The following is a 16,803-nucleotide window of genomic DNA, read 5'->3' as shown; positions in this document are numbered from 1 at the left end:
GAGACCAACCAACGCGACAGATCTGGCATAACGCATAACACAGTAAATAATCATCAAATAATATTTTGTTTATTCCTGAAGTCTATACAAAGTAACATAAAACCATTTATTGTATAATAAAAGCGCTAAATTCAAAGTAACAAAACAAGATCTTGCTTAGCAAAGAAACGATTGCTCCAATCGCTTTTTAATCATTAAGCAGTGTGCTGTTTCGCGAGTAGAAATGAGTGAAGGTACTACGTGAAAATCGCAAAGTTCGCGAGTGCATGCACAATGACAATTTCCGCTGTTCAACCTACAGCGACGCAATCCGTTATCCAATTTCCTTCCCGATTTCCTCGCCGCCACGGCATAGTGCAGGTTTCACGCGCGAGACGCGATCAGAAGATCGTCAGAACGATTTAGAGCCCACGCGATCGGCGAACGCGAAGCGGCATGCGCTCGCGGGTGGTGGCGTCGGCCACTTCCGCTTCACGACTGGAAACTTACTTCGTTAGGGGCGATGGAATTTAGTTAGGGAACAAGTTCCGGAGCCATTGGCGCATCTGACACCACCGGGGCAACGGAGTTCCTCTCGGCTCGCTGTGAGTAATCTTTCACGGGACTCGTTGTCCAACTTCCTGTAAGAGCTCCACTTGGACGACTGCACTTGCCGGCTAGAAGACGTGCGCTCGAACTTTGACTCGGTTGCCCGTTTCACTTTCGCGTGTATGCCTCTGTATATGTGTATATATGTAAGACAGTGTGCGGGAATCACACGCGCGGATGTGCCGAACTTTTAACTTCTCACGCGCCGGAATAATTTCTTCTCAAACTGGAAATCTTATTATCGCGATTGTAACACATGCACGACTTCGTTCGCTAATACATCATCGTCGAAACGATGGCAGAGATTTTATCTCCATTGTAATCGAATGTTCTGATTCATTGCAGCTCATTTGCCATATTATCGCGACTGTTGGTAAATCTCGAGTGCGCTCAAGTCCGCGAGCGAATGGTCAAGCGCTAAATAATTTACCTGTTTTATTGTTCCATTTTTCATTCCTTTCGCGATCCGTTACGACGTAATCGATCTCTCGCTAGAAACACGAGATAAAGTCTCGCGCTGCGGATTAATATGCGATTAATAAACTTCGATATTATCTCCGACTTTTGACCCCCGCGCGTCGTATTAATCGACTTTTCCATTGAGTGAATTCCAGTTATATTTTATTTATTAACGAAAAAATGGACTGCTCATGTAGGAATTTTCACGCCCTCAAGCAAGCAGACTCTGAGATAGGAAAGCTGGTCACTCGGTCCAGATAATAAATCGATCAGCCGATTCCTCTTCGCGAGGGAAGCAGGACAGGGACGGGGAGAGGGTTGCGTGTGTGCGTGCGACCGCTGCGGAAGTTGCCGCACTTCTGTTACACGGGATGGTGGTGGAGTTGTGCGGCGCGGAATTGTTTCCAAGTAATTAAACTACCGGGGAAACTTTTACCGTTAAAACTTTTCCCCGTTCCGGGACGACGGGACGGGGTTGTAAGTCGTTTACGTGCGGCGGGAACTTTCAGCGCGACGGTCAGGTTCAGGTGTGTGCCTCGGCTTTCAGCTCCTCGCTCGCTTTGTGTGCGACTCGGTGTGCGACCAGCCGATCTCAAACAAGACGAATTACCTCCGTGACCTGACCCGTGCACGAGGAATCTCGCGCTTTTTCCCGGTTAAGTTGTTGGAAGAGTCGGCGCCAAAGTTTTCTTAGGGGAAATTTCGTGGGAGAGGTATTTCGGTGCGGAGAATCAAGTAGCGGAGAGAATTACTTGAATCATTGGAAAATAATACGATTAATAAAAACGCGATTGCAACAGGGATCATCAGTAAGATAGCGATATTGACATATAAGATTCACTTTTCAGTTTAATAGCTTTATTTCAACGGTCCAACAATTTTAACGTAGGAGACCGTTTATGGTTGCAACTTGAAAAAGGCAATCCTTTGAACATTGAATTTATTTCGTGCTCTGACAGACAAAGTGGTCCACGAGGCCTCCACGTCTCCACGTCTCCTCGAGTTCGTTTTATACTTCGCAATAAATCGATTCTCGCCTTAACAAGAGGAATCTCTTTCGCGGGCGACCATAGATCTCCACTGTCAGCTGCGAATTGGTGTGCTCGCGTTCTCCTCGCGGGAAAAGGAGAAAGTCGGCGGTTCACTACAAAGAGGGAAAAAAGAAAAAGAACAGGAAAGCGGAGGGGGATGGGGAGAGAAACGACGTAGAGAAGGGGAGGGCCGAATTCGTCCGAAGGCGAAGTTGCGCGCGAGTGTGCTGACCCTGAACTATAAATGCAACGGGTTCTTTCTCCTCGCAGCATCCGCGCTGCATACCTAGCGTGCGCGCGCGCGCAGGACGCATCAGAGACGTCGCTCTCGCTTTGCTCTCGTTGCTCTTGTCGGCAGAGCATAGGCGCCGCTAACGGCTGCAACTGCGTCCTTTACACTCTCGGGGATTAAGCGATTCTGCTTACGTTAAGTCTGGTCTGCATCGGATCATTAGAGATTACCGAGATTGCGATCGGGGATCGGGATTTGATCAATCGACACCTGCAGACAATGTTTCGATCGGTCAAATCCCATTCTTTCTAACTTGTAATCTTTGATGCAAGCTTTTAGGCATATATTTGCAACGAATCATTTCATCTAGACTTCATCTCTTTACTCGAAAAATCCAGAAACATCTGATATTATTTTTATTCGTAATAAAGATGCGGCTTTAGAACAGTTCGAGTTTAATTTCGGGCATGTGTTGGATGTCCAAAGTTTATTATCAAAATGCTGATGTTTAATACGAGCGACTTGTATCAATCCTTTCAATCATCCCTTGAATCTCTAAGGGAGATTTGCTGGCGCCCATGTAATCGCTGGCAGTAGCTGTCTCCTTGCAGACGGTGTCGCTTGCCGACTCGCGTTGGTAGCAAACACGCGTGCAAGATTATCGGGGAACGTTGGAGAACGGCCAAGACGAGGCGCCAACATATTCCCGTTCTGCCTAACGGTCCTTGGCCAAGCGCGGCTTCATACCCTCGCGCGATCCTCGAGCAAGAAGTAAGAACGCTGGAATCTCGCCGTCGCGAGAACCGCTTGCTTACTGCAACAGAGAGAGTTTGTGATTTTTATTGGCCTTTCTTGTCTTGGGAATTAATGTTGTTTCGTTTTAGAACGCATGAGCGATCGTATCGTAGTGATTTCATCTGCAATCGAATTTGCTAAATCACATTTTGATGAGTCGAACGAGCGAGTTTCCAAAGATACGTGAAATGTCAGTATGAGCTCCGTTTAATTCCAATTGTACTCTAATTGTACTCTAATTGCGGGTTCCGATTAACTTTTCAATAAAGTTTCAATCGAATTATGTAAGAATTCTAGATGAATATTATAGAAGTTTTAAATCTTCCACAACTTTAATTATTCGCGGCCTAATTACCAGGATAATTAATATCAAGATAAAAACGTTGCATTGAATTATTACTTGCGCTTTCGCCGACATTTTGGCTCAGGAAGTATTATATTGGCTTCAGATTTACCACGAGAAGTTTTTGTTATTAAAATAAATCTTGATTTTCGACAAAGCGAGCTACATCCGTGCAATATTTAGTTACGAAGTGCAACTCTATAAATGATTCTGCAACCGAGTTGTTACGTGACAATCAAGTATCGCTTCGATCAGACAGACGTCGAAAATTACGGTATCGGAGACCAACCAGATTAGCGGATCCATTATCGAATTGTGGAAATGAAGTTTACCGATAGCAGCACATCTGCCGCGTCTTTCAATTTAAATTTCATGACAGTCACCTGCCTGTAGCCATTTTGTCTGGCAGGCACTTCTGCCTCGCGATCGTACAGCGAACGCAACACGATTAATGGCAGGCGCGTTCTTAATTAAGCGACTCCTTAATTAATTAGCCGGCGCGTGGTAGAACTGCTAACGAGGATTCGCGGCGCGTGATAGAACGATAACACCCGACACCGGCGCGGCACGTGATTTTCCGACCGATAATTTTCATGAGAGATATTTAGTCGCCTGACAAGCGAGAGGCCTGCTCGAAAGAGGACGCGCGAACAATCGTGGAGGAATTCCGAGGAGCAAGCCTCTCGAATCTGCATTGTTTGCTGAGGAAACAAACGCGTCGCGAAACGTGAAAGCATCATCCGCAAAAGTCAATCTTTGTGGATAACGTGAATAACGTTATCAACTGGATGGATGGATGGAACGGCTGTACACAATTAATACACTTGGTATCTCCATATTTCTTTCCCGGGAATAAAATCGCGCGACACATGATAATATACATGCAATCTGTATCTTTGGAGACACATCGCATAAATGAATTAATGTCAACAGAGAGCGGCAGTCCGGCGCGGTATTACTTCTTCGTAGCAATAATTTTAATTAAAACAGATATTTCTTGTGGTACAACGACAACTTCAATATTTACCGTGGAGAGAATTATGTTCGCTTCTCGTGTTTGATATGGTAATTAAACTCAAGGGGGAACTCTGTGCCGGGTATACACACATCGACTTGGTCACCGCGAATGAAATTCTGCTTGAAAATTTCATCGCAGTCGCGGCGAGTATTAAAACTGCGTGAATACGATCGCAGAGTCGGTCGGTGCAAAAGAAATCCGTGGCAACGGAGGTTGCTCGAATGAGCGGTTCGTCGTGTGGGGTTGTATAATCCATAAATAAAGAAGGCGGTTTGATCTCTCTTTCCCCCTCTGTTACAAATGACAGTCTCGAATCGAGTTGCCGCCTGTACGAATAATTCAGCGATCAGACCGATAATCTAATCGACCCCGAGACCGATCCTCCACGCTGGTTTCCACGTAATTGGTGCACATGTCCAGACGAACGCTGCTTCTCTATTCGGCGTTAGCTCTCGACGATAACGGATGGAAAACATGTTTTGCGAGTCGGTGGCGCGACGAATGCACGTGCGACGCGCAAAATCTTCCATCGATTACATTTCGCGGTGATGAAACAGGCATATCTTCCGAAACGCGCGCACGGAATGACTACAATAGTCACAAACGAGCTTAGCCGAGAACGACGCTTCTATGTATCGCGATTGCAAGCATTCTCGTTTATGACGAGAGATCGAGAGAAACGCAGAATACGAAGCGGCACACGCACCACGTCAAGATAACTTCGACGATAATTCAGCCACGAGGAATATTGCGCATCTAAACGCGTTGCATGACACACATCTCTCGAGTGCTCTTATCTGGACGACATCTCGCTTAGCGTGACTTTTGTGAGTGCACGATCGTCGAGTCGGAAGCTTTTCAATCAGCATTATTTTCCTTCTGTCTCGGTGGCGGACATTTCTATGGAAATATCTATGGAAAATGCAGATGTTGGAGAAGGAAATCCCAAGAATTTTTGATGAGAAACGATCACGGAGTTAACTTGATACATCCGTGACGTTTTCGCGATATGTCGATGTTCAGACGAGCTGTAAATATAGTATCCTCTATAGCTTTGTTATATCTGCAACAGTTTTGTCAAATTTAAAAGCAGTATCGAAGGAAGCTCAATAAAACTCGCGTAATTTTAATTTAATTTAATAATAATACTTTGCAGTCTGCACTTCGCAACGATAACGGATTCTAGCTAATGCCAGAGGTATCAGCTTGCAAAGTGCATCGCGTTTGAGCTGCACGTCGTATTCTCGGCCTCGCGAGGTAATTATCGATATCGGTAACTCCTTTCACGACTGCGCGGAATTGCCTCTTCGTCCTGCGAGCATTTATTCCGCTCGATTCATTCGGTTAATGAAGGTTCTAGGAACAACCGAGAAAACTTGGAAAAAAATATGCAGATCGCCGCGGATGTAAGATAATAACGCTTGGAAACAAAGTTAAGCTCGTTCCGTCCATTAAATCTGGTCGAATCGTAATGTAATCCCAGGTCGGCGAGGTCGTGGCCGTCAGTGTCTGGTTGGATGATTCAGCTCGATTGCGATTTCTTTTCGCTAATATTGTTTATTGCGGACAAATCTAGGAATATCTTCCACTCGGCAGAAATCTGACAGATCTCTCCATTAATGCATACATCTCGTTAAGCCTCTGACATTTTCCTATTTCGAGATGTTAACTGTGGCTTTTGGGATCTTTCGGGATCTTCGGTCGTAAATCAGAATTCTCAAGTCAGCTCTAGAGGAACACGACAGGAAGAGCGATTGATCTCTCTGGGATCTTACGCAGCGCTCGTCTCGCGAATCGCGTTTCACGACTACCACGCGAACGTTAAGTGCTCTCGACGCTTCGGTAATAATGTTCTAATTGCCGTTGTATTACTGCCATTAACGCGCCTCGCGTCGTCACGCTGCGCGCCGCGATTACATAACACGCGTCTGACGTAACTGCTCGCCGGTGACGTAACGAGACACGCACGCGAACGGCGCGCTCGCTCGAGCGTGCATCAGTCATCGGGAAAAGCGATCGCGGAAAAAAGGGCGAAATTCACCGTTATCGCTCTCCGAGAACCTCTGTGATTGCCTCTCGAGAAAGCCCCCACACGTTATTATATCATTCGAATTTTTCTAAGCGTATGCGAATGCGTGGAAAAGCGTTCGCGACTGTAAACTGTCGTCACGCGTTTCTGCACGTCGTAGAAAATTTCATTTGCCGATATGATTGCACGATCAATGAAATATATCACTCGGTTGCAATTTTTTGATGATTTATGGCCAGTGAAGCCAGACGGCGACATTATTAACGTTTCTCAATGCCGAATTTCCACTGACACTCGAATTTACTGGAAATTATCGGAATCCGATAATAAAAGGATATTAAATTTTCGAATGCTAATTTCTGTCGTATCGAATCTAATTTTTCGACAGACGCCATTCTTACGCGTGTGAATAAAATATCCCGGCATCGGTTATTGATCGCATAATGAATGACGTTTCTGGATTCCGGTCGGCCAGATTTGATATTTCGGCTATTAGCGCATTGTTCTCACGAGCGTTATCTTCATTGTCTTCACGTTTTTAGCACTCAAGGATGCTAACAGCAGTGATCGATGAACGTATATTCGAATGCGGGCACATTTATGAGTTAAATAAAATGGTTTGAATATTTTCGCGAGGCAAACGTTCACCACGTCAAAACAAATAACGGAATCACAAATTTAGCGAAGCGAAATTCTAAGCATTCCAGATGTTTTTGTTGTGAAAATAAAAAATTAAATCTCAGTATTTGACGACGACATACAAATGTCGCTTTTCATAGTATGCCTCGATAATAAATACCTCGAAAGCTAATTTTCATGTTCGCACAACATTTTATAAGGACTCAAGGCACTGAATTTTTCCAAGTATTACTCGTACTTTCTTAATGACGTTTAATTACTTTGTACGAAGCACTTTGAAACTTGAGATAACGAATTAATTGAGCCGGACTCTTATTAAACTTATAAATCGTAATTTGAGAGCATAAATAAAACGATAAAGTGCAGCGATAAAGCACAATCAAGAGACGTACTTTTTAAAAAGCGTGGGCAGCAGATCCTGCGCTCTCAGCCCTCCATGAAGTTCTCTCAGCCCTTTTGTTATCTTTTATCAAATTGCGCGGATTTTTCCTCCCTCCTCGTTTTCCTTTCCGAAATCGTGGGCAGCTTCTGCGAGTGGAAGGAACGGTCCGCTCCTCTCTTAATCAAGTTCCACGGACGAAGCTTCAACCCCGGTCTCTTTTTGCTCCTCTTTGCAGCAGGACTGGGAGCTGACTAAGGGCACGATGCCCTGGGGAAACGCCGTTAGGAGATGGGCTGAGATGCAGGATGGCCAGAGGATCCTGCTGACTACGCCCAGCGTCCTGGTCGGTTTCAGGGTCGAAGTTTATCGCGCGGAAGGCACCACACAATGGTACACAGCCGTGATCGTCGGTTACAACGAGTCCACCAAGGTAAGACAATAAGTAGCGGTCAGATAATAAGTAGCGATGCGTTATCAGTAGGTTGAAACGATCCTACGACGGCTGAATGTTCGTTTCATGATCGGTTGACTTGCAATCCGATCCTTGATTCGACAATACTTATCGAGAGATTATTTGCCATTTAATATGTAATATAAAAAAGACAAGTTCGAAGGAGCGGTTCGCGGTATCAGCTTATGGACAAACCGGCAAGTCCAAATTGCTCTCTCGACCAATCTCGTGTCTTTGTTTCAGCGACTCTTTGTACGTCTGTTTCATCTCAGCGAATTCACATCGAGGACAATTAGAAAAGTTATTAAAGATCCAAGGGAGGGATCTCAGCGACAGTGCTGCAATTAGATGACACACTTTTTAATTGCTAAGCTTAATTTAAAACAATTATTAAAGTCGAGTCTAGTACGCTTGGATCTCTACGTTTATCAAACTATTTTTGTAAACCTGTTATCGGCGTATATGTGCAGCAGAGAGAATTATGAGGATCTAAATGTCATTTTTATGTGTAATATTGAACGAAATTTAATTTGGCTCATATTTCGCGAGTTCTTTTCTCACAGTCACCTGTCTCATCAAATTAAACACTTTTCCTCACTCTTTCTCATGAGTCTCGCGAAGGTGATAATCGTGATATATTCTTTACGATTTTGCACGTCACATCCGTTAAAGTTTGCGACGAGTCATAAATTTGCGTTGATTTATCGTAACGTACCAAAGAAAGATATAATCGTACCTCGAAGCGGCTCGAGCGATATCCAATTTCTTTCTCCGCTCGCGTCCGGTATTTTCATCGTTTTTACCGTTAAACATCTTAAGATGGAAGAACGAACGACAGACTCGCATCGTCGTGAAAGTAATCCCCCTCGTCTTGCTTCTCAGCGAGAAAGCTTCCGATAATTTATCCTGGCACTGGCACGGCATTCCTATTGGAAAACTAAATCCCTGAAATAGTCGGCGACGAGAAAACGTTCCAGAAAAGGTGCAGAGATCGAAGGGCGAAGGAACATAAAATATCGGTTGGGTTGTCTGAGGAAGCTTTTGTCGCTCGCGAGCTTTTTCTTTTTCGTTTCCTCATTCCTTTTGTATATACTACGTCTGTCGCGAATATTTCTCAAAAGCATCGCGCGGGAATCGAATCGCTTGTCTTGTTGGAGTTTATTCGAATATTCTCCGTCGTGGCTCGATCTCACGGACGAAAGACCGTAATGAAATATCGCAAAGAACATCAAAATGTATGAGTAACATATACCGCCATCCATTATGCAGACTCTACGTGATGAATTAATATGAATGCGTAATCGCGAGCTCTATTCCTACGTATCAAACGAATGTTCTTGCGTCGTCCGCGTCGGTTCTTTCACGTTTTCCCCGAAGAATTTTCCAACAGACTTCTTTGCAAACGTATCTCTCGATAATTACCATTTACGTAATGTTCTATCAAAATTTTGCTCACCCGATTAGACGTTTCACATTGGCGATGCCTTGATATGAATGTAGAAAAATATCAATTCCCTTGCGATGCTCACGATACCGTCAACGAGCGAGACAGCAAAAATTGATTTCGCCGGAAAGCGCGTCGACATACACGAATGACTTGCATCGCAAACGCACATTGGCTCGCACGACGTTTCGCAATAGACGGACGCCTCCGTCTCGTCGCTGATCAGTTAAGCGCACTGTCTGACAAAGAGAGGCGTCGATCGTGACGGGTCTTAACGAGAAGCCAGACCGTCGATCAGCCGACCTCTGACCCGCGAATTGGCAGACGTACGCCTCGCGACTGGCTGAGTGATTCACGAAGTTTCTCGGAAGAATCGAAATCGATTAACACCCATAGATGTGTATCAATCGTTAGGAACCGTTAGGAATCAACTCGTGAGATCGACGAACCTGCGAAATAATTGAGCCTTTCGACTCGTATTGTTAGCAAATAATTATGATACTCTGGCGTATTAATAGTGAAAAATATAAATGAAGAAAGAAAAAGGAAAGAGAGCAGAGAATATACATGACTCTTTAAACTCCTCGTCTGAACTTTTATTTAGTTTTAACAAAAACGTTATCATTAATAAAATGTTTCGTAACTCCAGTTGCGGCGGTTTAGAGATCGATTTCAATTACGCTCTTTTCTATACATAATGGAAATTAATGCATTTTCAGGATTTGACTGTCACCGATGACACGGTCCTCGAAGACCACAACGAGGATCCCACTTTAGTACAAATGCGGCTGATTGGCGATGGAGGTGAGAAACGTTACCTTGAGACGAAACACACATATTTAATTAATAATGCTGCAATCAAATTGACGTTGAAAAATTTCTGAGCAAATGTGTTTTGTAATCTGTGTCACTATGAGTGAGATGTAACATTATATTATTGTGCCATTTTTGTAACACATGTAATCACATTATTTTGTTACATCACGTATTGCTGTGTTACTTTTGATATTATTTCTAAAACACTAGAAACGTATCAAATGGCATTAAACGTTATAAATGGTATTTGTCATCGTATCTCTTCGGCATTCAACAATGATATTCCCTTCGTTCGTTCCAAGCCGTGTGTTTTTCGCCATAACTTCATAAACGATTGCCGAAAAATAAGCCGGTCGATTATGATACTGAAAGCGTTTTCGCTTTTTTCTCTGTTATGCAGTCGTCGAGAGCATCATGAGAGGCGAGGTCGTCGGCATGACACCGAGGAGGTCGAGGTCATCGACTGCTCTGACGCACGCGCTCGTTGTGGTGAGTGAAATCCAATTTCGTTCTATTATTAAACGTTCTACATGGTTTATGATGGGCAAATATCGTAAATGGTAGATGTATCGAAACTTGATATTTCGCAACTGGTGGAGTACAAGAGTAAAGTAGATAGCTACGTCCTCTTGAAACTTTTTACTCTAATCCAAAACATGCCACTGGCATTTCGGGATTACGCAGAGTTTGACGCTCCAAAAAGTATCTGTGCACGTTTTAGTGATATTCATCACTTACCGTAACGTTCGCTATCACAAAACACACATGTGTTTGTACGCATGTATGTGCGACGGCGATTAATCTTTTTATTTCATGTTTATAAAGACAGAGAAAATTTAATTTACTAATCCTGTTTTTCCATTACTATTAAATGTTATCTTGCAAATACAAGTAATTGCGCGTTACAATATAATTCATGTGTCTTAGCGTATTTATTGCATGTCGGTCACCGGTGACCGTCGTGGCGGTGAATGTGTCAAGGTGCGATAATCTCACGCTGAAACATCTTCTCATCTTCCTCTATCCTCAGGAATAGCGTGCATGCGTTCGTCACGCGGTAAACCATAATTGGAATCGGGCGGATGTGCCGTTCCGAAGGAAACCGCCGGTAATCGCGTCTCAACGTGTTTTCACGACACCCAAACACGTTACATACATTCACGCCATAAATGTGTCGACACGTATGTGTGAAGAAGTACATTCGAAGACGACATCGATCGCACATTATTCTCGTTATTCTCTTCGCCGGTTTTATTGCATATTCGGGGTGCAATCGGAGAGATTCGTTGCAATTTCAGTTGCCACTGCTCGACGAGACATTTTCATTCAATTCTCTTGAAACGTTGATTAATTGCATGACATTCTTGGAATAATGTATGTTTGCGCGAGTAAGTGTGTTGTCAACGCTGCTGTGACAGAGCTGTCATCAGCGGTGATTGTGTTAGTGCAAGACTTAGAGATAAGTTGGTATACTGAAAATGGGACATCGATTATTGATTTGCAGATATCTCTAACGAAACCCAGTGACATTACGTTAACGTTATATGGCGTGCAGCCAGGTAACAATTGCGCCGATGCTTCTGTTATATTATAAAGTATGCATTTCGGTCATACATTTCAGATGCAATAAATCTGTCCAAGAAAACAAGATATTTTACAAACACTGTAATATCCGTTTTGATTTATCAGTGTTTGTTAACAAAATAAATATATTCTCACGGAATATCAAACATTTTATCGTTTCATAAATCTTTTGCGCAATTCTTTTATTTTGAGAAAACGGTGGAAAAAGCATCTCTCAAAAGATAAAAAAATTATATGTTTTATGTTCACCAAGTCGTGCATTAATTAATTTAGCTGATTTTGACGTATCAAGCAAATATAAATAAAACTTATTTAATTAACAGTTTATATCAAGTATATCAAGTGCAGAAGAATGTAAGAAGTCACGAAATTAGCGATTATGGGGAACCATTTTTCCAGGACTTTCCGCGCCGAAGTTTTCGGCGTACAAAGCGATCGACTGTGCAAATAATCTGTCTGCGCGTAGCGAGCGTTTCCCTTTAATGCGGGAAATCAATAGAGTCGAGCTTGCAGCACCCTCGGGCTTTCGGGAATCGGCAAGCCCGGAATAGAGTCTGTTGCTACCTTAGCGGCCGACTTCCGCTCATCGTAAGCGAATGCTCCACCTTCCGCTTTCTCACTCTCTCGCCCTCTCTCTCTCTCTCTCTCTCCCCCCCCTCTCCCTCGCCCTTTCCCTCTTTCACCCTCTCTCTTGCCGCTTACGCGTTTCCTCCGCTCGATTTTCAATCGGGGGCATAGTTGTCGTGCTTGCCTGCCCCGTAAATTTCTCTCCGCGACAGAGACGTGCGCTTCCGGATTCTAGATAACGCGATCATCCAACTTACACGACGATGGAAACGGATATCACGTCGCGGCACTAATACCGGATTACCGTCTGCCGAAGTTTTTCGCTAATGCATGCAGTCGTTACCATGAATCACTCCTCGCTTCTTGCAGAGCTTCTGAAAACTCCTGCCCCGAACGTACGTCCGAAAATCCTCTTATAATTTGCATCGTCGGGCGGATGAAAAAACCGCATTCTGATATTTTGCAATATTTACCGTTTCAGATTATTATCTTACGATATAGAACAGTGGTGGTGAACCTTTTTGTGTGCGCGTGCCAAAAATTTATAAATAATATTTATTGACTTGTTGACGTGCCGGGCAATTTTTAATAGGGGAAAAAATTAATAGAAAATTAATTATTGCAGAATTTTACTGAGACATGTTTTTAGCTGCCGGGCCTAGTTGCTACAGTGGACTATGTATTTGTTGGTTAGTTTTTTTCGTGTAAAACAAAATTTAACTTGTACATATTGTAACAACTAAAAACAATTTTGAATAATTTATAAGTGTATAAAATGATATCCTGTAAATAATTGACGTGTCAGCAAAATTTTCGTATGTGCCACCTCTAGCATGCATGTCATAGGTTGGCCATTTAGGGCATAGAATATTTTCGCAGAAATGATAGTTATAAATGATAGTTAATGATCGTTAAACCACGCAAAATGACATGATGAGAAAAAAGTGCAATCTTTTGTAATAGAAATAGATTTTGAACGCCCTACATTATTTATATTATTATGAAACACGTAATGATCATATTTTCAAATCCGGACGCGATCAATATACGAATGTAAAAACGGCTTTGTGATTATTTATAATCGTAAGTAGATATAGCTTGACAAATTCATTGTGCATTTCTGTTTCGTGCATGACTGCATGAAATACTAGCCGATTTAAGTTACACGTCCTCCGGGTGTGCACACGTCAATGATATTTATTCGACGTGTGCTATATCGGAGACGTCGCGATTTATTAACTATTCGCCGCAAATATTCGCGGCTGGCTCCCTCGCCGCGAGGAAATTAATTAATACGGACAGCGAGTATTTTGCCCTTTTCGCAAACGTAAATCAGATACCGATTCGGCATTGTTCGCCGGGATCAGTGAGATTCCATTTCGTGGCTTATGTCGTCAAATTTGTCAACGTAAATCTCGCGATTTATCGCCTCGGCGGTAGGATACCTTCTGCTATCTACCTACGACACGGGCACGACGAGAATAGCGACGATCATATAATAATTGCATATTCTACCCGGAACTGCGCGTTGCCTGCGTTGACGTGAAATCGTTATTATTAACTGCCAGGGAGATGTAATTAAGTGACGCCACGGCGTTTTTTTTCCGATCCGACGTACCGAGCATGCCTGTATTCCGAGAGATTCACCGTTATAATCCCATGCAAAAATAACCGATGCCACTTGAATGTCACATTTATATCGATTCGTTGGTATGTTTCCAACGCGGAGAGTCGCTCTTACCTAAATACACGCGATATCCATCAAATCGAACAGCGAGCTCTTGCTGCGATCGAAGACTCTGTCCCGCGAATTAATTCTATTTTTACGTTCGAAGTGAAACTTTAAGTTTAACGTGAAACTTAGTTATATCGGCAATAACTAATAATCGTTTACTCAAATCGCTGCTAAACCTTTTGCTTTTAACGTTGCAGTCGTTATCCATGAAATAGCTTGACTGAATATAAGTTTAAATAAATGTCATTTCTACGTAAATTCCATTTCGTTTTCGTGTCTGTGAAAGTTGAATATTTAATATAACGAGTTAAAAGAGTGGAATTAGCGAATATCAAATTTGTCGTAGAACATAAAAGACATTTGAACACCTCGAACACTGCACGTATCTTCGCTTAAATGGACTCGACTTAGTTTCGCGTCGACGTGCTCGTTCGTAATTTATCGACGGCTTGATGCATTCCATCGTGCGGCAAAGGTCACGGAAGAAAGCAATTGCAAAGGCCAGTTTCCACCTTGCCCCCGTCGCAAGGTGGATAATCGCGGGGCGGAGATGGATTTCACGACGGTGGAAAATGATTTATGGACGCCCCCGGAGACGAGCGGGAGTGTTACGAAAAGTCGCCTTCGCATTTAGCGGCATTGTAAGATCGAAGCGAGAGAACGCGGAAAGTTCTCGCAGAGTTTGCCAAAAGTATGAAGAAATCTGGGAGTGGAAATAACTCGTTCTCGGGGAAGGCAGGCTCCGCAAACTCGAAAGAGAATCGCACGTTAACGATAGAAAGTTGTCGCAGTTGTCAAAGCGAGAGCAGGATGGCCCTTTTAAAGCCGGTAACTCGGTGGCAAGTTCTGATTACCGTTTCTAATTTTCCATCATTTCCCAGGCGTCATTTCCCGCGCAAGGTCGGCGGTGTGTGCAGTCTTCATTGAAACTACTAGCGTCGGAAAAGTTACCGTCACGATTCTCGCGATTAGATCTCTCGCGCCTTCTGCGAAGAAGAACTTCTGTTGAATCGCATTTTTATTGCAGCCTTATTGTAGTTAGTAACAAAGAGCTCGCTCTTAAAGATCGCGCATTATCCGAACATTAAGAGATCTCTCTCTCCCTCTCTCTGCATAAAATTCGCATATTCACATGCGCTGCTAGTTTATGCAACCTCTTAACCGTTCTTGAAAATGAGATTTTAATAACAACTTGTTTACTCGTTGTTGCATTCAACGATCGGAGATTGATGATATCGAGGTGATATAATTAATCATCGAATGCTCTAACTGATAGCCTTCAGCTTACGCGATCGTAGCCTCTTACATACAGGGTGTCCCGGGTTTTAACCGACAAACTGCGGGAGCATATTCCACTAGTGGAAATAAGAAAAAATTCTTATATCGAGTTTGCTTAGAAATGCTTTATTACAAAGTTATAAACCAATATTGAAAAGAAATATGAGATAAGTAACAACGGATTTTTTCACAAAAATAAAATTATGTACGCAATGATTTAGTGACGCATTTCAAAATGTTGTCCTTGCACATCGATACAAGCTAGACATCGACGTAGTACAGAATTTGTTACGGTACGACATTCCTGAAAATTTTGTTGCATCTCAGTAACTGAATTAGTAATTCGTTGCTTTAAATCTATCTGGTACTCTCCTGTTAGGAAATCTACGTTGATACTCTCGTACGGCAGCTCGTGCATTTCCGTCACAGAATCCGTACACGAAATGAATATCGGTGTATTCCTCATTTGAAAACACTTTTGGCATTCTGATAGTAATTGCTAGTTGACACGACGATTGAAATCTAACAGCTACTGTTGTGAAAGTAACAATCATACTGAATCGTTTCAACATAGTGAACATGAATACATGTGAATACACATAACATAAACATGTTCGACCTTCCAAATTCTACACTATGTTCCGTTGTTACTTATCTCATATTTCTTTTCAATATTGGTTTATAACTTTGTAATAAAGCATTTCTAAGCAAACTCGATATAAGAATTTTTTCTTATTTCCACTAGTAGAATATGCTCCCGCAGTTTGTCGGTTAAAACCCGGGACACCCTGTATATAATACTTGAAAATTCATCTCCGCTTCGAAAATATTAATAAGTGAGTAAATTTATAGAATCTGTAGGATTTATGTTTTTATCAGATAATATTTATTCCTCGCGCGTAATTGCTGGATGAAACGAGAAAAATGATGTTTGATGCGGACGCGGTGCTGGTAGCAGCTCTCGTGAATCAAAATCGAGAAAACACTCGCTCGTAAAGTTCCCATGGTGCTCGTCTATTTCCGTGATGCGTAAGCTGCATACAAACTTTCATCTCGTCCATGGTAGAATTCGTGAGTCATGTCGGGTACTTTGGTCCGCGCGAGCGACGCGACGTCGAGAAGTTCGAGGCCGGCTTATACGAGTTTGAAAACTCGCGAAAAGGGATTAAACCTTGCGTCTACTCGCCCGTAATGGAACTCGCTTTACGAGAGAGACGCGTTCCACGAAGACGATCATTACGAGAGCCTGCGAGACGGCATCAGCAGTGCCGCGACAAGAAAACTCTCATCTTTGAAATCATCGTGACCCTATTTCTCTTGTTTGCATAGTTTTCCTATTTAATTTTGTTCATAATTTTTTCGAGATCCTACGGAGCAGAAAAGTGATGCTAAAATAATTCCAAGTTAAATAT

The 16,803-nt window shown here is 42.9% G+C and overlaps 1 protein-coding gene and 1 long non-coding RNA gene across 4 annotated transcripts in view; one reads left to right on the top strand and one right to left on the bottom strand.

Annotated features, from left to right (window-relative positions):
- The window catches only part of LOC105280996 (microtubule-associated protein futsch), a 282,442-nt gene that overhangs the window by 52,534 nt on the left and 213,105 nt on the right, over nt 1-16,803 (top strand). For all 3 annotated transcript variants that reach the window (XM_020032260.2, XM_026969570.1, XM_026969569.1), the window contains exons 4-6: nt 7,752-7,946; nt 10,131-10,215; nt 10,628-10,716. In XM_020032260.2, coding sequence (XP_019887819.2) covers nt 7,752-7,946; nt 10,131-10,215; nt 10,628-10,716 — 369 coding nt within the window. The remainder of the gene's footprint in view (nt 1-7,751; nt 7,947-10,130; nt 10,216-10,627; nt 10,717-16,803) is intronic.
- LOC113561926 lies at nt 54-10,112 on the bottom strand. The gene is made up of 2 exons (XR_003406525.1): nt 9,424-10,112; nt 54-3,124 (listed from the first exon to the last, which is right to left on the bottom strand). It is a non-coding gene; the product is annotated as an uncharacterized LOC113561926 (long non-coding RNA).

Source organism: Ooceraea biroi, chromosome 5, assembly GCF_003672135.1.
Source record: "Ooceraea biroi isolate clonal line C1 chromosome 5, Obir_v5.4, whole genome shotgun sequence".
NCBI classification, from domain to species: domain Eukaryota; kingdom Metazoa; phylum Arthropoda; class Insecta; order Hymenoptera; family Formicidae; genus Ooceraea; species Ooceraea biroi.
This window is presented reverse-complemented; position numbering and strand designations above follow the sequence as displayed.